General features: G+C 38.2%; 1 protein-coding gene across 10 annotated transcripts in view; it reads right to left on the minus strand.

The window, feature by feature from the left end:
- Positions 1–3,986: 3,986 nt before the first annotated feature.
- The window catches only part of LIN54 (lin-54 DREAM MuvB core complex component), a 66,175-nt gene continuing 48,605 nt past the window's right edge, over positions 3,987–21,556 (minus strand). For 8 of the 10 annotated variants that reach the window (XM_036338085.1, XM_036338033.1, XM_036338068.1 and 5 more), the window contains exons 6-13: positions 20,195–20,259; positions 19,198–19,395; positions 16,377–16,468; positions 14,980–15,051; positions 14,070–14,172; positions 13,774–13,911; positions 9,464–9,666; positions 3,987–6,252 (exon numbers count right to left, since the gene is read on the minus strand). In XM_036338085.1, coding sequence (XP_036193978.1) covers positions 6,051–6,252; positions 9,464–9,666; positions 13,774–13,911; positions 14,070–14,172; positions 14,980–15,051; positions 16,377–16,468; positions 19,198–19,395; positions 20,195–20,259 — 1,073 coding nt within the window. In that variant the 3' untranslated portion in view covers positions 3,987–6,050. The remainder of the gene's footprint in view (positions 6,253–9,463; positions 9,667–13,773; positions 13,912–14,069; positions 14,173–14,979; positions 15,052–16,376; positions 16,469–19,197; positions 19,396–20,194; positions 20,260–21,556) is intronic. The other 2 variants (XM_036338004.1, XM_036338053.1) reach the window with 2 other exon arrangements.

The following is a 21,556-nucleotide window of genomic DNA, read 5'->3' on the forward strand; positions in this document are numbered from 1 at the left end:
GTTCCCAATCTTAGAGGGAAAACTTTGTTTTCACCATTTATTTGATGTTACCTGTAGGCTTTTTTGTAAAAATTCTTTATCAGGTTTAGAATCCCTGATATTCCCCATTTGCTGAAAGTTGTGTTTTTATAACCATAAATGGATACTGAATTTTGACATGTAATTTTTTTGAAAAAAAATATTGAGATGTAATTTACATACCATAATAGTCATCCTTTTAAAGCATACAATTCAGTAGTTTTTTAGTATACTCCAAAGGTTGTTTTCTGCAACTTTTGAGATAATCACATAGCTTTTCTTTTGAATGTTGAGATAGAACATTGGTATTTTTTTAACACTAACATTGATTTTTTTTTTTAATGATACATAACATTGATTTTTGGGGGGGGGGGGGGGGAGAGCATCCTTTTTATTCTTGGGATAAACCCAATCTGGTCATGATGTATTTTTATATATTTCCAAATTATATTTGCTAACGTAATAAATTAGTTATTAAAGTCTTTGCTCTTATAATTACCCTGAATATATGCATTTTTATTGTTTTGATAAAAACTAAGATTCCTTAAATGCAATGCTTTCATAAAACTACTTAAAACAAGTTTTAAAGTTTTTTACACTTTATAACTGATAATAAATACTTGGTCTGGCCAGTGTTGCTCGGTAGTTGAGCATTGACCCATGAACCACGAGGTCAACCCATGTGCCTGGGTTGCAGGCTTGATGCCCAGTGAGGGCATGCTGTCGACAGCTAATCAGTGATTCTCATTATTGGTATTTATATCCCTCTCTCCCTCTGAAATCAATTTTTAAAAAATTGAAAGGCACCCTAACAAGAAAATAAAATTAATTTACATAAAACTACATAATAGAAAATAACTATAATACTCAAGGTTTTCTCGTGATTGGCTTCTCTCTGGGTTGGTGCAACAAAATTCCTATAAGAAATGCTTAAGGGGAGAAACTAAGATGGCGGCATAGGTAAACACCGGGAAATTGCCGTCTCTCACAACAATTGAAAATTACCGCAAAGGACTGAGCAAACATCATCCAGATCAACAGAAAGGCTGGCTGAGTGTAAATTCTACAACTAGAAGGAAAGAAAAGCACGCTGAGAGCCAGAGGCGCTGCGGAGGTGAAGTGCAGAGGTACGGCGGCTCGTGCGCGCGAGGAAAGGGGGTGGCACCTGAGGACGCGGCTGTCTTTTTGAATCACAAACTCCCGACTGCTCTGAACTCCGGTTCCGGGAAGTCTCTGGGGACCCAGGTCTCATACGGGGAGAAGCTGGTCTGTCCGGCAGCGGGCGAACTTGAAGGCGGCTTTCCCTCAGAGGTGCTTGCAGCCGTTACCGGGACACTGAGACGTGCGACTCCTTAGGAGAATCAGCCATAGCTCCCTGATCCGCCCTTTGATTCCCTGAGACCCCGCCCCACCCAGGCTGCGGCAGAGGCTTTTGCATGTGAATGTACCTAACTGCAGCCCAGCCAGGCAGACCCAGAACTTCCAAGAGAAGGCCCAAGGCCCCGCAGCTGCTTGCATTGCTTCACAGCTGAGCCTCTTCGTGGCTCCTGCTGTGTGGCCTCAGGCAGAGGCTGAATTAGCACCTCCTTAGATCCAGGAGCCACTGTACCCAGTGGTCAGAGGGTACCAGACTGCAACTCCTCAGATCCATAAGGGACACACTCAGGGAGCAGACTCAGTGAGCACCAAAGCCCCACTGAAGCAAGTCTTGCCCCAGAAGGGTGTCTTCAGCACAGAAGTTCTCCCACTTTAGACACAGCTGATTCTCACAGCCAATTGGCCTGGAGGTCAATTCCTCCCAGTGATTCTACAACAACCAAGGCACCAAGAGTGCACCAAGAGTGTCCACCCCAGGTAACTGGGGAGGCTGAGCTACTGGGCCCTACAGGACACCTGGCGCGCAGGGCCACTCTATCAACACAGGGAAGCTGCCAAAATGCGGAGACAAAGAAACAAGTCACAAATGGCAGAAATGGAGGAAAGCAAACGATTGGATATAGAGTTCAAGGCCACGTTTATAAGGTTTTTCAAGAATTTTATGGAAACCACCGATAAATTTAATGAATCCCTCAATAAGTATAGTGAGACCATGGAGGACATGAAAAAGGACCAACTAGAAATTAAGCATACACTGACTGAAATAAAGAATAATTTACAGAGATCCAGCAGCAGACAAGAGGATCCCAAGAATCAAGTCAAAGATTTGAAATACAAAGAAACAAAAAATACCCAACCGAAAAAGAAAAAAGAAAAGAGATTCCAAAAATATGAAGATAGTGTAAGGAACCTCTGGGACAACTTCAAGCGTACCAACATCAGAATTATAGGGGTACCAGAAGGAGAGAGAGGGCAAGATATTGAAAACCTTTTTGAAGAAATAATGACAGAAAACTTCCCCTACCTGGTGAAAGAAATGGACTTACAAGTCCAGGAAGCGCAGAGAACCCCAAACAAAAGGAATCCAAAGAGGACCACACCAAGACACATCATAATTAAAATGCCAAGAGCAAAAGATAAAGAGAGAATCTTAAAAGCAGCAAGAGAAAGACAGTCAGTTACCTACAAGGGAGTACCCATACGACTGTCAGCTGATTTCTCAACAGAAACCATGCAGGCCAGAAGAGAGTGGCAAGAAATATTCAAAGTGATGAATAGCAAGAACCTGCAACCAAGATTACTTTATCCAGCAAAGCTATCATTCAGAATAGAAGGTCAGATAAAGAGCTTCACGGATAAGAAAAAGCTAAAGGAGTTCATCACCACCAAACCAGCATTATATGAAATGCTGAAAGGCATTCTTTAAGAAGAGGAAGAAGAAAAAGGAACTCTTACCATTTGCCACAGCATGGATGGATGGAACTGGAGAGCGGATAAATACCACATGATCTCACTCATTTGTGGATTATAATGAACAACATAAGCTGATGAACAAGGACTGATCCAGAGACGGAGAGGCATTGATTGGACTGTCGGGACTTGGAGGGAAGGTAGGGGAGGGTGGGGGTAAGGGGGAAAGATCAACCAAAGGACTTATATGCAAGCATATAGGCCTAATCAATGGACATGGACAACGGGGGGGAGAGGGCATGAGCGGGGGGGGGGGGGGTGGGGTAGAGGGTAACGTGGGGACAAGGACACATATGTAATATCTTAATCAATAAAAAATAAAAAAAAAAAAAAAAAGAAATGCTTAAGGCAATCTGATCACAGGGCTGGAGGTCCTGGTTTAAACCTGTATTTACGTAAGTATTCATTCTCTTAGCTATAAAACTGTAAAATAGAAGACCTCTAAAGCAATTTTTATTCACATTTTACATTAGAATTGAGCAAAAATCAGTTGTCCATATCAAAGGATGGGGAGGCTAAAGCAGTAGTCTTCCCATAAGTTGCTGCTCTGCTTGTTTTATTACCAGTAACATTAAGGTTCTGGGTTCCTATATAGTTCAAAGACCAGACCTGCAAGTTGCTTTTCGTTCTTGTAGGAAGGTGCTCACCATAGGAATATCAGACTTAAGAAGGGAAAGAGGAAGATTGAGTTTCTGCCCTTTAAAATAATGCCCTCGCCAATTTGACTCAGTGGATAGAGCATCGGCCCCGCTCTGACTGAAGGGTTGTGGGTTCAATTTAGGTCAAGGGCAGTACCTCAGTTGTAGGCTCCATACCCCACCCTGGTCCATCGGTGAGGGAGACAACCAATTGATGTGTTGTGTGTCTCTCTGCCTCTTTTTTCCACTGCCTCTAAAAAACAACGGAAAAATGTCCTCTGGTGAGGATTAACAACCAACTGAGGGAAAGATGAATGTCTCATTTCAAAGAAACTTACGTTAATGATAGTTGGGCAAAATAATAGGTTTAGTTTTTAGTTGTGCTTTCAAAAGTAATGTTAAATTTACCTGAAATCAGGTATGTTTAAAAGGTTTGCATGTTAAATGGTTAAAAGTGGTGTTATTAAAGAAAAGTGCAAAATCTTTTTTTACAGAATAGTATAAATGTTTATTTTTTGTATGATTTACTTTGCTGTCATGTTTTTACAATATAGAAAAGTGTATTCTTTGAATAGCTCTAGTAAATATAAATTTAATCTTTCTACTTTGGGATGTAAATAGAGCTAAAAAATTATATACCCAACCCTCCCCAAACAGTATTTTAAAATTGTTGAATTAATGTGGATATTAATCTTATTCAGCAATTTGATGCAAATGCCTAAATACAAAAAGTTGTTTAGTAAGTACTACACACAAAGGAAAAGGCTTAATATTTTAGCTTCTTGAAAATCAGTAAAACTAGTATTTGATTGCACCTTCAAATTTTTACAAGCAAAACATTCTCAAGCAATGTCATCATACATAGTCTATAATTGTAATCCAAATTTCACAAACATTTTCTGCACACTGTATATAAATACACATCACAAAGGTGCAATTAGAATTGAACACAGAATATGTACAAAATGAACAAAGTTTAGGTTTAGACCAAAAAGGTAATCTTTTGAAAAATAACTCGATTAGATATTTTATCCTTACACTAATTTACATTTATACAAATTTTAATTAAACATACTAGATAGAGGTGCTAAGAATGTTTGCATTATCTACATTTAAAGTTTACTGCACTATAATTTTATAAATCCAAATTTAAATAGATACTTCAATGAATAATGGACTCTTGGATTACTTAATTTCTATTGCCTATATCTTGTGTGTTCATATGAACATATATACACAATTAATATATACAACTATAGATCTCTTGTAGGAAATGTAATAATCACATACTAATAATTATAGAGGATTAAGGTACCTAACAAATGCCTGAATTCCAACATGGTTTTTTCTTGTCATAAAATCAGAGTCCTATTATAACAGGCTCTTAAATTCATAAAGCTTTTGAATTCTGATTTAGGTTATTTTAGTAATTATATGAAAACACTCATACCTTCAGTGTACCAAATCACTGGCTAAAAATAATGCCATATTAAGCTTCCCTTATAAAAAAATACCCACTACAATTTTGAAAGCTTTGTTAGGAGGCCCATTTCAGTACATTAACTCATTTATTGGTTTGAACCTCTGAGTTCAAAAGTCTATAAAGAGAACTGCTTATACAGATGAAAAATCCTTCCCTACATTCATCTCTTAGAACTTCAATATTCTTTATATTTCTCCATCCAATTCAACTTTTATACCTGATTATTGCATAAGGTTCTATTTTACCACTACCTAATATGTTTAGCTTCTGTTTAAGGAACCTTTCATTTTAATGGTATCCAGTAATCACCTTGATAATTTATTTCAAATACATACCACTTACTCGAAAGAAAATGAAAAAACATCCCAGAGCATTTCTTAGTCACTTATTATAAAAACACACTGTCCATCCTTTGAGAATTAATCTATTATCCCTTAATGTTTTTTTTAAAAAAACCCACAATAACTTTTTTATTTTAAAAGTGTGCCCATGGATTACTTCCCCTTCCTAAATTCCCAAAGTGACAATAGGATATTATTCCAGAATCCACCCTAAAAAGTCGATTTTTCTTTAAAAAGACAGTGCTTTTCTAAACATAATGTCATTGAAATATGTTTCATAAGAATTTGTTTATGTAGACGTTCTATCTGCTTATAGTCTAGTCTAGTACCAGAGAATGACTGGGAAATACCAATGCTGCTTTGGCTTTTTCTACTGAACAAAGTCATACAACGCCATACATTATAAATTATAGTAATTTATAAATGTTCTTTGTCAATAGAGTCAGAGGATAGAACATCTAATTCTTAAGAAACACAAGCAAATTAAAAATCTATATAATACAATAAAGAAATATTCAATTTAGAAGGGGCATAAGCAGATTTAACTAAAATTTAAAATGTACTAATTTCCTCATTTAAAATTTCTTCTCAATATTATAATTTCAGGTCTCACAAGGACTGAATTAACAATACAATAATTGTTAAACTATCTTCCAGAAAATCCAGTGTCCCTGCACCTTCAATTTTCTGTACAGTTCCATTTATCAGTCTTTTGTACAAGAGTTAGCAATTCATAGCACAAGGGTCACTTTTTGCTTTTCCTGCAGAGTTGATAACGCTCATCAAACATCGTCCAAATTCTTCAAGTATCATCCGTTCAGCTGCTGCCTTTGATTTTCCCTTCTTGTCTGCCTGCTCAGCTTGGGCAAGAAGGCAATTACACGTGGCTTCAGCTACTTCCTTAGTTACAAATGTAAATGGCAATCTGAAATGATGTAGAGAAAGAGAGATGATGGGGTGCTGAGTAACTACAAAAGTGGGTGGCACTGTTTCATTTGGAAATCTGTTGACATTTTCATGATTCACCAGCACACTCAATATCACATTTATGCAATGAGCACAGCACCTATTAAAGAGCTTAAAACCAGTTAGGCCTGGTTTTATGATTGACCATATTTGAAAAATACTGTTCAGAAAATACAACATTTTACATAAAATGTCTTACTACCTAGACAAAGTTATCTAGTTAACTAAAAGATGTAATTCTACATGTTGACTTAATATTTCCGTAACAAAAGTCCTCCCGATTCATAAATGTAAGGTCCAGGAGTGCAGTCTTTGTTTTACTTACTGCTGTTTCTTCACTGTGTAGAAGTGTCTGACACAAGATACTCCAAAAAATATTTGCTGAATGAAAAGATGAATTATTGGGAATTGAAAGCACTATCTCCTGGACAACACTAAAAATAAAGTACTTTCCCATATTTCCATATATTTGTTTTTTTTTTAAAAAATCAAGCACCCCAAAATTTTGCATTGTCCTATCACAACAAACAAAACAGGGGGAAACCAAATACATGGAGTTTCATTCATAAAGACCTGAACTACCGAGTTCTGAATTAGAGCAATCCATCTTGAGGCTTACTATATGTAGCCAAGTGTTAAACCTTTCAGGAGACAAAATTGGGCAACCTAAATCTACCCACTAACTCAGCAACTTTTAAGCAGTCACTGATAGAAGACAATGGCAAAACAAAAAAAAATGAAGTCTTTAATTAAATCCCTCTACGACAAGACAGGGTAATTTAGGATTTAGCCTGGTATACAGTTGTATAGAATTCTTTAAAATACAAAAACTACTTTAAATTTAAAAATATTATAATCATGTTAATATTACAATATTGTATAATTAGTAATACTGTGTAATAGTAGTGCTCATTAAATCACATTTGGAAATTAGAAAAAGGAAAAAATTCCAACTTTTGCCACTCGAAGACAAATGTTACATGTTGGTATAACATTTTTAATAGTTGTTCTTACATAGTTTTGATTATCTATATATATAAACAGGTAATATGCAAATTAGTCGGGCGTCACAACCAACACAGGCGGAGGCTGCATCACAACCGCTCAGGAGGAGCTGCGCGCGCAGATGGGCAGGAGGGGACTGTGCCACCCCCAGCCCCAGTGGACACACACCAGGGGTGGAGGCGTGCTCCGAGTGGTCGCAGTGTGGCCCAGAGCACGCCCCCAGTGGGTGGCGGCAGTGGCTGGAGCAAAGCAACCCCAGTCCCAGATGCCTGGCGGCGGCTGGAGCAAACCAGCCCGGGTCCCGGTGGGTGGCAGCGGCAGCCATAGCGAAGCAGCCCAGGTCCTGGGTGCTGGAGGGAAGCCGGTGCTGGCAGCCAGGGGAAGGAAGGCCTATTCTTGCACGAATCTTCATGCATCGGGCCTCTAGTAGTATATTATTTTGTATGTTTTTACACTTTATAATGTAAATATTTCCTCATGGAAATGAGTTGAAAAATTAATTATAAATATGTGAGTGTAGGCAATATCTTTAATCTCCACATGGAGATAGATTTAATATTCTGAAGGGTTATTGGAAGCAAAGGATCCCTTATTAAGATGTCAACCCATTTCTACTTTATTCAGTGAAGAACCATTTGCTGATTATTACAGGTGTAAAAGTTCTTCAGAACTAATCGCTGAAATATGTTGTACAAAAGAAGTCTTACTTTTGTAAGTATGAGATCTTATTTCAACTTAGACATTTTAAATTATATACCATTTGCAAAGGTCATTGCATTTAATAATTCCTCAAATTAACCTCTAACTAATATAAATCCGAGTCAGTAAACTTGTAGAATAAGGCCCTGCCAAAAACTGCAACAGAGATGCTTTTCTCCTCACAGTCTGTGTAAGGGTGATTTGAAGGCTAAGAAAACAGGCTCAGAGATGAAGTTCTTGTTGAATTCACACACTACTACGGAGCACAGATATATTTAAACTCAGGTCGCCCTGACTTTAAATGAAGCTCCAGCTTTTCTACTCCAGAGCTCAGCAGTCTAGTGAAATAAGGAGCTATAATAATATAGTGTTTGACTGGCGCTAAGAGGGCACAGAAAAGGCAAGAAAAGGTAATGTGGATGAAACTAAACCTGACCTGCTCAAGGGAGACCTGCATGGCGGCCTTACAGAGCATCCTCAGAGTAACCTCATAGGATGACTTGAAATTAAAAACTTTCTAATTAGCCCTAACCAGTTTGGCTCAGTGGATAGAGCATTGACCTGAGGACTGAAGGGTCCCAGGTTCTATTCCGGTCAAGGGCATGTACCTTGGTTGTGGGCACATCCCCAGTAGTGGGTGTGCAGGAGGCAGCTGATCGATGTTTCTAACTCTCTATGCCTCTCCCTTCCTCTCTGGAAAAAAACCAATAAAATATATTAAAAAATAAATAAGTAAATAAAAGCTAGTCATAGAGGGTAGTCCTAGGCCAGTATCTTTCTAGACAAAGGTCAATCTTGACCTTAACTAAGCCAGTCTATTGTCTTTCTGCATTAATAATAACCTTTGGAATGTCGGGGTAATTTGTTTTACCTTTAATCCAATCCCAGAGATTTCCCTACTTTGCTTTCTCCCATCTCCCTAATCTATCACCAGTGAATTTCATAACACCCTTATGCCTCCTCCTTTGATTTTAATGTATAAAATAAGGTGCAAAACTACCAATCTCTGGAGCATTTTCTCAATCCAATGAGACTTAGCTTCCCAGTAATTTTCCTTAGTTTGGCTCAAATAAACTCCTAAAAATTCTTACAGGTCTGGACATTTCCTTACATTGACAGTAAGAAAGTACAAAAATATGGAAAATGACATAACCAGTAAGCGATATGAAAAATCTAGATTCCTTAGAGGTTTGTCAAATTATATAATTGCTTATCTTATAGGGAGAAATTCAAAGAAATTAAAGCCAAGTGAAATAAAGCATTACTGTGCATTTTAGAACTGTGCAATGTGTCTGAGTGATTTTTCTGTTGCCTTTAAATTCCTTTACAACAAGTAAAGATAGCAAGAAAATGTAAAAATCAGATTTGCAACAACCAAGTATAAACTCAATTTTGTCCAAAAAAAGAAACTTTACCAAAAATGAATATTCATGTAATATTATAAAGAGATGAAACTATTAACTTACTTTCCTCCTCCGCTACTCAAAGCTGGTGGTGGCCTAGTAAGCAAGTCTGAAATTTGAGAGGATAACTTAGTCTTCGCCGCTGTTTGTTGCTGTACCCTTACTTCAGCTGCATCTGCCAAGTGCATCAATGTCTTCCTTTCTGGGCTTTCTTCAAAATTCTTACAGCCAATACATTTGCATATTGAGGAACACATTATTTTTGCCTAAAAGATTGACAAAAGAAAAGCTTCCAGATCAAAACCAAAACAAGTTACTATAGACTCCCTGATCAAATCAACAGATAACTGGTCAACTGACATAAGATAAAATGGAAACCACTCTTGCTGACAAACACCAAATGGGCTAACTACTCATGTGTGTAGGTAAGTATTCTTAAGTCTGAGAGTGGTTATGCAATGTTTCTGTTTGAGTTCATTTCCTCCCCCCCCCACCACTATAGATTTTCCTCCTGATATGAAAAACATGTTCTTTATAAAGAATATGAATGACTCATTACAATATTAAAAATAAGGGTCACATAGAATCGAACCACCTCAATCAAGTCATCATTAACATGTTGATGACCTCCCATTTATGCAAACACACAATACCACATGGAAAGGATTTCATAGTTGCTCTTTTTATTATGAATATCTCCCTCCTTGAACTCCCTTCTCCAGATTCCTCAAACCCTTCAATAGCCCATATTAAATCATAAAAAATATGTAAGTATATGTATATTTATGAAAAAAACATAGATATTATGTACACATACATATACTACCTCACAAATCCTAAAGTCTTTTTCATTTTTTAGTTTGATGGCCATTTGCTTCCAGCTCATGAGTACCACAAAAAATGCATAAAAAATTTTTTGTATATATAATGTTTTTATTTCTATAAAATATATGGACTGAAAAGAGGCCACATGCTAACCTGATAAGCTCAGGGAAGACCTGCATGGCGGCCTTGCAAACTCAGAGATCTAAAGTAACCTCAAGAATGGTCTGAAATGAAAACTTTAAAAAATATATATATTTTTATTGATTTCAGAGAGGAAGGAAGAGGAAGAGAGAGAAACATCAATAATGAGAATCACTGATAATTGGCTGTCTCCTGCACGCTCTCCCTGGGGATGGAGCCCACAACCCAGGCATGTGCCCTGACGGGGAATCGAAGTATGACCTCCTGGTTCACAGGTCAATATTCAACCACTGAGCCACACTGGTCAGGCTGAAATGAAAACTTTTTAATAAAAAGCAGTTTATATGGCAGGTAGTCATGTCCTAGGCTAGTATCTTCCCTGACAAAAGTCAATCTTTACCTCAACTTAGCTTGTCTACTGTTTTTGTTTTTTTTTTAAAATATATTTCTTTATTGATTTCAGAGAGGAAGGAAAGAGAGATAGAAACATCAATGATGAAAAAGAATCATTGATCGGCTGCCTCCTGCACACCCCCTACTGGGGATCAAGCCCACAACCCAGGCATGTGTCCTTGGCCGGAATCGAACCTGGGACCCTTCAGTCTGCAGGCTGACTCTCTATCCACTGAGCCAATCCGGCTAGGGCTTGTCTACTGTTTTTTGCATCTATGACAACATACCTTTGGAAAGTCAGGGTATCTTGCCTTTTGTTCCGGACCTTCAGAGCACAATCTATGCACCAGAGCAGAGTCTACAAATCCTCTCATCGTTATTTTTATTGTGTTAACTGCTGACTATTAACTATCCTGTATCCTCCTATGTAAAAGGTGTATATGTCTATCACTTTTAATATGCTATATAATGAAGAGGTAATATGCAAACTGACCATCACTCCAACACACAAGACTGATTCACAGATTTGCTAAACAATTCAATTAAATGATTAGTTCATATCTGTCTAAATAGCATGATTGTTCACTGACACACCAACGAAAGGGTTTCTTTGCCTTTCTGACCTAGCTTTACATCAATTTCCATTTTCTCTCTTTTTGTGGACTTGGTTTTATGGCTTACAATTTAACATATTCATGATAATTTTTATATGATATGATTTACTAGCGGAAGCCACCTATTTGATCAGGTGTTCAAACAACAACAAATAATAGAGTCAAGCCCAGCCAGTGTGGCTCAGTGGCTGAACTTTGACCCATGAACCAGGAGGTCACGGATTGATTCCCAGTCAGGACACATGCCTGGATTATGGACTTGATCCCCAGTAGGAGGCAGCTGATCAATGATGCTCTCTCATCACTGATGTTTCTATTTCTCTTTCCCTCTCTCTTCCTCTAATATCAATACAAACATAAAGTAAAATTAAAAAAAAGAGTTAATCTCTTCCAAAACCGAATGGAAAACTGGCTTATTGGACTCAGATTTTAAGAGACTTTAAAAAATAATCTTGATTATATGCAATTTTCACTCATCCTGGCTTTAGGACTAACAAAATTTACTTTCCTATATTTCCCGAGTGGTTTTTTTGACCTATGCAATACATAAATGAGGAATTCAGTATACAAACCTTTTTTAAAAAATATGTTTTTAAAATTGATTTTTAGAGAAAGAGGAAGGTGGGGAGATAGAAAAAAACATCAACGATGAGAGAAAATCATCAATCGGCTGTCTCCTGCATGCCCCCCACTGGACATCAAGCCTGCAACCCAGGCATGTGCCCTGATCAAGAGTCAAACCAGTGACCTTTGGTTGCATGGGACAATGCTCAACCAACTGAGCCACACTGTCCGGAGCAGTACACACATCTTGCATACTCCTGCAGCAGAGCAAACCTTACTAGGGGAGAGTGCAATCCTTGGTGGTATTACCTGGCCAAGTGCAAGGCTAGGCCTTCTGCCAAAACCAAAAATAAAGTGAAATCTGAAAGAATACAAATATATCAGATGAGAAGAGCCAACTGCAGGAATGACTCAACTCCAAAGAATCTCATTAAAGAGTTTCAGGTGCACCAAGAAACCAATTACAGCCCTGGCCAGATGGATGGGTTGGTTGGAGCATCGTCCAAGTCACCAAAAGTTTACAGGATTTATTCTTGGGCAAGGCATATACCTAGGCTGCTGTTTCAATCCCCAGTCGGGGCACAAACAGGAGGCCACCAATTAATGTTTCTCTTTCACATTGATGTTTCTCTCTAACAAAGAAAGAAAAAGGGAAGGGAGGGAGGGAGAGAGGGTAGGAAGGAGGGAAAAACTAATCTTGGCATGACTAGATTCTTGTATTTAACCTTTGAATAGAAAAATAATAAACTATATAGTACTTTCTCTGAAACAAGAGGATGATTTACATGGCATCTGTCAAAGGAGTTTCAATTACGTTCTTCAGAAAAGATGCCTGGGTCCTGGCCGGGTGGCTATTTGGTTGGAGTGTCTTCCCGTGCACCAAAAGGTGGTGGCTCCATCCCATCCGGGAACAAATGGCAGGTAATCGATGGATGTTTCCCCTCCCCTGCCTCTCTCCCTCCCTTCCTCCCTTCCTCTCTCTCTAAAAGTCAATAAAAATATATCCTCAGATGAGGATTTTAAAAAAAAAGATTCCTGATGCATAAATAAAAACAGCCAGATGAGTGGGGTGATAAAGAGTAAAAACAGATGCAATCACCTCACAATGACCAATCACTTTTTCCAGCAATATTTTACATTCCTCCTTTCCTGTTTTTATATTAACAAAGCAAACTTCTTAACATAATTTACTTTTCCACAGAGCAGTGTTCTTCAACAGTGCACTATTGGCAATATAAATCTTTATTTTCAGGGCTATACCCTGAAATGCAGACTATTTTGCATCTATATATATATTCCAAAAAGCCCATGGGGGACAGACTGGGTAGTACTGACCTTCAGTTGAGAACCACTATAGAGTTTCCCATCCACTCTGATGTTATTATTTTTATTGAAAATCTGATTTGGATACTTTCATGTATAATGATCAAGAAGTTATGAACTGGTAAAGCAGCTAATGAGATCCCAAACTGTAATGACAAAACTAAAGCACAGGCATACCTCAGAGATATTGGAGGTTTGGTTCCAGACCACTGCAAGCGAGTTGTAATCTTTTTGCTGTGGAGGGTTTTGCCTTTAATTTGTAAAAAAACCCCAAAAACCTCAACATCTGTGAAGCACAGTAAAGCTAGGAGCAATAAAACGAGGTAGGCCTGTATTGCTCTCTGAGCCTTGCAGAAGGTCTTCCTCAAATGAGGGCCCTTGGGCCAACTATGCGTATCTTCATACTCCAATAGCAAAGCAATCTCCCAATTTTCAAGTGAAATTTTATAGTATGCTCTTTCTAACGTGATTTTCAAAAGATAGCTACGTTACTTTCCCCAGCCAGCACCTCACCTCATAGCATTCACAGTAGTTTTTAAGACATCCTGAGCGTTTGCAATTACATCCTTTGCTGTGACGTCGATCTGATTCTCCCTCCTTTCCTTTTCCTATTTTAGGCTTAAAAGCTTCTGGATTTCTGTCAAGGCATGCCTATCAAAACAGAGCATATACCAAGTGATGTTAAATCACAGGAAATTAAATTTAAATACTGCAAAGGGGAGTTAATTTTCCTTGTAAAACAAAGAGTTCCACATAAAACAGGTGAAAACTAAAATTTTCATCAGTTAAATGAAATAAAAAATAATCACCTTTATTGCTTTTTGCCTTTCATTTTCATGTTCCAAATTATTGTAACAATTAGTACAATTGCAGTTGTTGCAAAATTCACCATTTGCAAAGCAATCACAATATCTGGAATATAAAAGTTGGTGTAAGTTATATTAAAAAAGTCATTTTTAAAATAAACAAAACTATAAATTATCTGATTTAATAGCATTATACACGTGATAAAACATTTTAGAAATGTACTCAGTGCTACCCAGTTAGAGTTAACATATACTGTCAACCACATGATAAAGCTCAAAATTAAAGTCACTGGCTCCTAGAATTTTACTTTAGAAACTTAGTTCCAGTAGTAACAGCTGTCAACACTAGAGCTACACGATTCTGTGTGCCCCCAAGGTAAGTTATTTCAAAATCACGAAAAAGGAGAAATATGGATTATATTCTGTTAGTGGAACCTGCTCACTTGAACTACTGCCATGCTTCTTTGGATTCTAAACTCCCACATGACCAATGCTTTTCATTTAATTGTTTCATATCAAATCTCTTACTTCAGTACTAATAAGCAAATTAATCATCCAATAATTTTAAGACTACTCAGAGTATCACCTCATTCAAAGAGACCAAATGATAAAGGTCATAAATAAGATCAAATTTATTATTAATGAGGACAGAGACTACGTCTGTCTCCTGCTGCTATGTCCCTAACTCCTACTCCTGTGCCTCATCTATGGTAAAGACCCTACAATTATTTTTTCCTGAATGAATGAAACAGTATTTTCACACTATCATACTCTCAAACATTCACACTTGTATGTTTCTTTAAATTACTTAGACTTACGGAATTGGTCTATAAAGAAATTTTAGTTAACTATATTTATTTTTAAAAGCACTTTTGGGTATATCAAATGAGGAAACAGTAGCAAAAAGACTTACAATTTCAAACACAGCGATTTTGTACAATTACAGGGCTTTCTGGGCCGACTGGCAGACTCTGATGGGATTATACTATACAGACACACACAAAAAGATACACATTTTAATCAGTTAAAAGTATTCAAAATTAATAAAGTCCCGGACCTGTAAATTCCTCCTAAGACAAAGCTTTAACAAATGTATAAATCTCTAATAAAAGTTTGCTATGTTGTTCCATTTACATTAAGTTCAAAAGCAAGTTGTAACATGAAAACATAGGCAGAGAGTCAAGATATGGGGGGCGGGGAGCACATTATCAGCCCTGGCCAGTGTGGCTCAGTTGGTTGGGCATCATCCCTGTGCACCAAAAGGTTGCCAGTTTGATTCCTGGTCAGGGCACATGCCCAAGTTGCAGACTCGATCCCCAGTGCGGGGTGAGCACTCTCAAATCAATGTTTCTCTCTCTCTCTCCTTTCCTCTTTCTCTCAAAGTCAGTAAAAAATCCTTAAAAAAAAAAGAAAAAGAACATTATCAATAACTTCTACAGAACATTCCACAAAAAATACTCTTCCTTCAGAAAACTAAAGTTTAAATCTCCCCAAAACTTTTCAGACTTAATTATAAAAGAAAGTGAGTAGAAGAGAGTTCATGGAGCTGGAATTTTAGAGGGGAGAGGTAAGACTAGTTCCATCCAACACTGCAAAGGCAACAAACAGCAGATTAAAAACACACACACACACACACACACACAACAAAAAAAGCAAGGACCCAACAAAACAATTTAAAAACCAATATCCTTTAAAAAATATATTCAGGGTGGGAAAAGGAGAGAAGAGGGGAGACAGAGAGAGAATAAAGCATGTGGAAAAATTAATATATCCAAGAAAGAGAAAGTTGGGACTTCTCTTTTATTTTTTGGGTGAGCTACTAATATATTTAATACATGAAAATAAAGGACTCTTAAAATTTAAAAAGTCCACCCACACATCACCAAGAACCCCCCTTCACTCCCCGACACCATGCCTGGGAAAACTCCAGCGGCCTCCAGACTCAGCTGGAAACTCATCCTGAGCAGAAAGCTTGGTTTGTAGGGGAGGAGAAAGAATTCTCCAGGTTTTCAAAAATATCATTATTCACACTTGGTGGCAAGACAATGTGTGGGAATGATGGAGGAGATGGAGGGCCTCTGGGGAAGGGGGGGGAGCCCTGGGTTGGCACTGATACAGTGTTGGATATGACAAAACTAGAACAGGCATCTCAAGGGATGGCCCTCAAATAAGATATTTGGGAGTTCTTTTGACTATCTCACATAGCTTTAAGGGGGAAAAAATCAAATAAATGTATCTTGAAATATATATATTTGATGCTGCATTTAACCTGATCCAACAATTTAACTTACATATTTTCCAAATACTCACCCATTGAATGGAAGCCTTGCCTGGGTCTGGACACCTGATGTACCAGTAAAGTTAGAGCTGCTTGCTATGGACACATATGAAGACTGCTGTAGCTACATGTAAAGAAAGATAATTTTAGACCATATTTACAAAAATGGACAACAGTCGCAGATATAGTTATCAGTGAGAAGCACAAATTCATTTACTAAAACAGAAAAAATAAAATGAAAAATCTCATGCAAACATACTACCTCAAGGCAGCTTTTCTAAAGATCCAAACTAATATTAGAGGTAAAAACAATGTGAACATTTTAAAGTACAACATGGTATAAATACAGTAGGTCCTCAGGTTACATTGAGGATCAATTTCTACAGCGCAACGAAACGCGATTTTCGCCGTAAATCAGAACCCACCTACATAAGCACCTACGTCACTCACATGGAGCACATACACAGCAATAACGAAGTGAAACAGTAAAAAAAATTTGAAAGGAAGATAACAATTCCTGACCTTTACTTGTGGTAAATAAATAATAAAAAACATAAAGCACATACGTCAAAATGACGGAACTTTTTTTTAAAATAAATACTGTAAATGGGAGATGGCGATATAACCACGAAACGACATACGTTGAGTCCGACGTAACCCAAGGACTGCCTGTATAATAAATTTTTTCATAGTATCTTATTAGAATTAGAAAATTCCCTAAAAGTACTGTAATCTCTTGTATAGGCTAGAAAAATGCAATGTAAATAAAATTTACTATATTGATCATTCATCACATTGCAAGTTATAAAAAATGAGAAGTTACATGCACAATAATTAAGTTTCTATTTTACACTGATTTCTAAACATAAAAGAGATGCTAATGATAAAAATACTGAACATTAATGGTATTTAAAAATTAGTAGCCACACACCATACACCAAAGTACATTTCATTAAAGTACAGATAGGTTTCTGTTTCTCCTCTTACAAGCTGAATAAATCAACAATTCAATAGCTTAGAACAAACTACGGCCTGTGGGCCGGATAAAACTAAAAAAAAAAAAAAAAGACCGTACCCTTTTATGTAATGATGTTTACTTTGAATTTATATTAGTTCACACAAACACTCCATCCATGCTTTTGTTCCAGGCCTCCGGTCCAGTTTAAGAACCCATTGTGGCCCTCGAGTCAAAAAGTTTGCCCACCCCTGGCTTAGAACATGGTACTAATTTGCTTGACTCTTAACTTTCTAAAAGTGTTTTTATTGATTTTAGAGAGAAAGGGAGAGGAATAGAGACTTTGACAAGAGAGAAACATCGACTGGCTGCCTCCTGCACAGCCCCTCCTGGGGATTAAGCCCAAAACCTCAACCACTGAACAACACTGACAGGGCAAATTTGCTTGACTCTGATATGAAAAAGAAAACTTCTGCTTCCTAGAAGCAGCACACCTAATCCAAGCCAGCCAACTGGATAATCTGTGGCTTTGATCTAAAGATGGACAAAATGGCCCTAACTGGTTTGGCTCAGTGGATAGAGCATCGGCCTGCGGACTGAAGGGTCCTAGGTTTGATTCCGGTCAAGGGCATGAACCTTGGTTGCAGGCACATCCCCAGTAGGAGGTGTGCAGGAGGCAGCTGATCGATGTTTCTCGCTCATCGATGTTTCTAACTCTCTATCCCTCTCCCTTCCTCTCTGTAAGAAATCAATAAAAATAATAATAATAATAATAAAGATGGACAAAATGAGTCTGGACAGATCACTCAAGGCATGTCAACTGGAAATCCATCTAACAGTCTATTTTCCAAGAACAAGTCAGTGGCTTTATATTCATAGATGAAGAAGAGCTTTATTAGGGTCACAGTCCTTTCTGAATTCATTTGGACTCTGATAATTTAACTTCATCTTATTTTCTCTTATATCTATACTAGAGACCCTGGTGCACAAAATTCGTGCGGGGGGGGGGAGGGCAGCCCACAGCCCAGCCTGAAACCTCTTACAATCCAGGACCCCTTGGACATCCCTCTCGCAATCTGGGACCACTGGCTTCTAACTGTTCGCCTGCCTGATCACCCCCAACCACTCTGCCTGCTTGCCTGATCACCCCTAACTGCTCGGTTGCCTGCCTGATCATCCCTAACCACTCTGCCTGCCTGCCTGATTGCCCCTAACCACTCACCTGCCTGCCTGATTAGCCCTAACAACTCTGCCTGCCTGCCTGATTGCCCCTAACCACTCGCCTGCCTGCTTGACCCCCCTAACCACTCTACCTCAGCCCCTGCCGCTATGGCTTTGTCCAGAAGGTTGTTCGGCTGTCTGATCTAATTAGCATATTATGCTTTTATTATCATAGATGGTCTTGCCCTCTCATCAACCTGCTCTCAGCTCCAAATTGTCTAACTTATATATTTGATTTGTGCTTTATATTTCTCAATGTTAAGAATACACAAAAATAAACTCAGAAGTTTTCATTAACATTTCAAGATTTTGGAAAGAGCCATCTTAACACATTGTATGCGGGGAAACGTATTTATACGTTTTACTTATACGTTTTACGTTGACTGGTAGTAGAGCGCGGGACACGTATTAATACGTTTTTTATAGACTAGCGGTAGAATGCGGGTAACGTATAAATACGTAAACTAAAGTTATCGTAACTTACTGAACGTTGCCATTTGCACAAAAAATTAGCAAAAATGGCCCGCGCCACCTGTTAGCGCCCGATAAAAACTACCCGCAAACAATGTGTTAATACTGAGTTAGATGGTTTGAGTCATTTTCAGAATGTGACAATGCTATCCATCTTAGACCTAATATCCTTTTGGAAGTGCAATGGCTTCATTTTTGCCTCATACCTGAGTAACATACTGAGCTGGAAGCACTGCGTAACCCACATTCCCTGTCCCTGGAGCTGGTGCCAGCACCGTGCCTGGCGGCAGGTTAGTGAGGTTTGGCTGGATCTGTGGCAGTGGGGTGGCAGGCATGATGAGCCGTTGCTGTGGCTGGCTAGTAGTAACGATTTGTGAAGTTGGATTAATTGGTTTTGGAACAACCTAAAAAAAAGAAAGATCAAATAATTACAAAAATAAATTTTATAATTTTCCAATTTAATATACATCTCTCATACTTAAATCTTAACTTTCACCCATGGGTATGGCAGGAAGATGGTGGCTGCAAAGAAGATTAAAAAGCTGCCCGGCCAGTGTGACTTGATGATTGAGTGTCGACCTATGAATCAGGAGGTTAAGGTTTGATTCCTGGTCAGGGCACATGCCTGGATAGCGGGCTCAATCCCCGGTGGGGGGCATGCAGGAGGCAGCCGGTCAATGATTCTTTCTCATTATTGATTTCTGTCTCTTTCTCCCTCTCCCTTCCTCTTTGAAATCAATAAAATATATATATGTATATATTTTTTAAAGTGGCTGGAGTCAATCAATTCTAGGCTATAACTTGCTATGAAAACTGGGAAGTACGTGCTGGGGTACAAGCAGCCTCTAAAAATGATCAGACAAGGCAAAGTGAAACTGATCACCCTTGCCAGCAACTGTCCAGTCTTAGGAAGTCTGAAATAGAGCGCTATGCCATGTTGGCCAAACCTAGTGTCCATCACTACAGTGGCAATGACACTGCACTGGGCACAGCATGTGAAGGTTATGCACACTGCTATCGCTGCTCCAGGTGATTCTGCTATCATTAGAAGCAGCAAAGAACAGACTGGTGAAAAGTAAATCAGACATTTTTCTTTAATAAAACTGGCCAAAGCTTAATTTTTAAAAAATATCTTAACTTTCAATTTTAAAAGTAAATTGTCTGTTTGGGAGATACTGAGAAAAGAAGTTATGTGATACTCACTTGTTTGACAGTCTGTGTAAGTGGAACTGACATCCGCACTGGAGTGGTGCTAACCACGGGCTTTGCTTTTTTAAAAAGGGGGGAAAAAGGTATAATTTACTTCCATACAATAATATTTAAAACATTTAAGGTTCTTAGCTCTCTCAAGATAGCCTCATGAAAGAGCTTAAAGAATTCCAACCTGTTTCTTATTTGGAGCAATCCTAAACCATCTACCAAGAAACTTTTATCAAAATTCCTTAACCCATCTACCAGGTAGCTATAGTCACTTTATGAGGGAATGTTTCTCATTTAAAACATTCTTCTAAAAATACTTCAATGTGTGTGCAGATGATTTATACATTCACTACTAAATACAGTCAGATGAAACGTTGCATAAACTTAAAAACCTGCCATTCAGGAGCTTGGGTAACAATGCTATTCTGTACTATTTCTAATTGCTATGTTTGTATTTAAATCAAAGAAAATATCATCCTTGTTTAAGTCATTATTTACAAAGTACCTACTAGAAGGTAGTATAGCATGAAGGTTAAGAATATGTGTGGGCAACCTAGCCGGTTTTGCTCAGTGGATAGAGCATCCGGCCTACGGACTGAAGGGTCCTGGGTTCGATTCCAGTTAAGGGCACAAGCCCAGGTTGTGAGCTGAATCCCCAGTAGGAAGCGTGCAGGAGGCAGCCAATCCATGATTCTCTCCCATCACTGATGTTTCTATCTCTCTCTCCCTCTCCCTTCCTCTCTGAAATAAAAAATATATTTTTTAAAAATTGGTTTTAAAAAAAGAATATGTGTGGGCTCATAAGTCATCTGACCCTGGAGATTCTAATCCCAATTCTGCTTCTTTCCAACTACTTAAACTCTCTTTGTCTGCATCTCCATCTGCAATATGGAGATAGTAACTCCTTTAAAATTTAGGTATAAGGATTAAATATGTTAACTCATAAAAATTTATTTAAAAAGTGCCCAACAAATAGTTAAGTGCTTAATAAATGTTAGATGCCGTTATTACTGTTGTTATTACTACAAACATTACTACTATAGAAATGGCATTGTGGACAGCATCCCAGGGGAACTAAAGTAAGTACAAGACACCTGCTGAAAGAGATTAATTAAGTAGAGCAGATTAGACAGTACCAAATCAAATAAATCCCATTAAAAAAGAAAGTGCTGTGGGAATTCAAATGAGACAGAACATACATGTGATTGGCAGATGGGAGTATGGAAAGAATGCACTGAGGACACAGTGTCCTGAGACAGGTCCTGACCAGTAGACAGGCTGCAGAGAGGGCACACAGCCCGGAGGAGGACATTCCATGCAGGGGCAGAAGCATGAGAAGTGGAGGCTCGATACTGGGAAGCTGCA

This window comes from Myotis myotis, unplaced genomic scaffold, assembly GCF_014108235.1.
Source record: "Myotis myotis isolate mMyoMyo1 unplaced genomic scaffold, mMyoMyo1.p scaffold_m19_p_1, whole genome shotgun sequence".
In the NCBI taxonomy this organism is placed as follows: Eukaryota; Metazoa; Chordata; class Mammalia; order Chiroptera; family Vespertilionidae; genus Myotis; species Myotis myotis.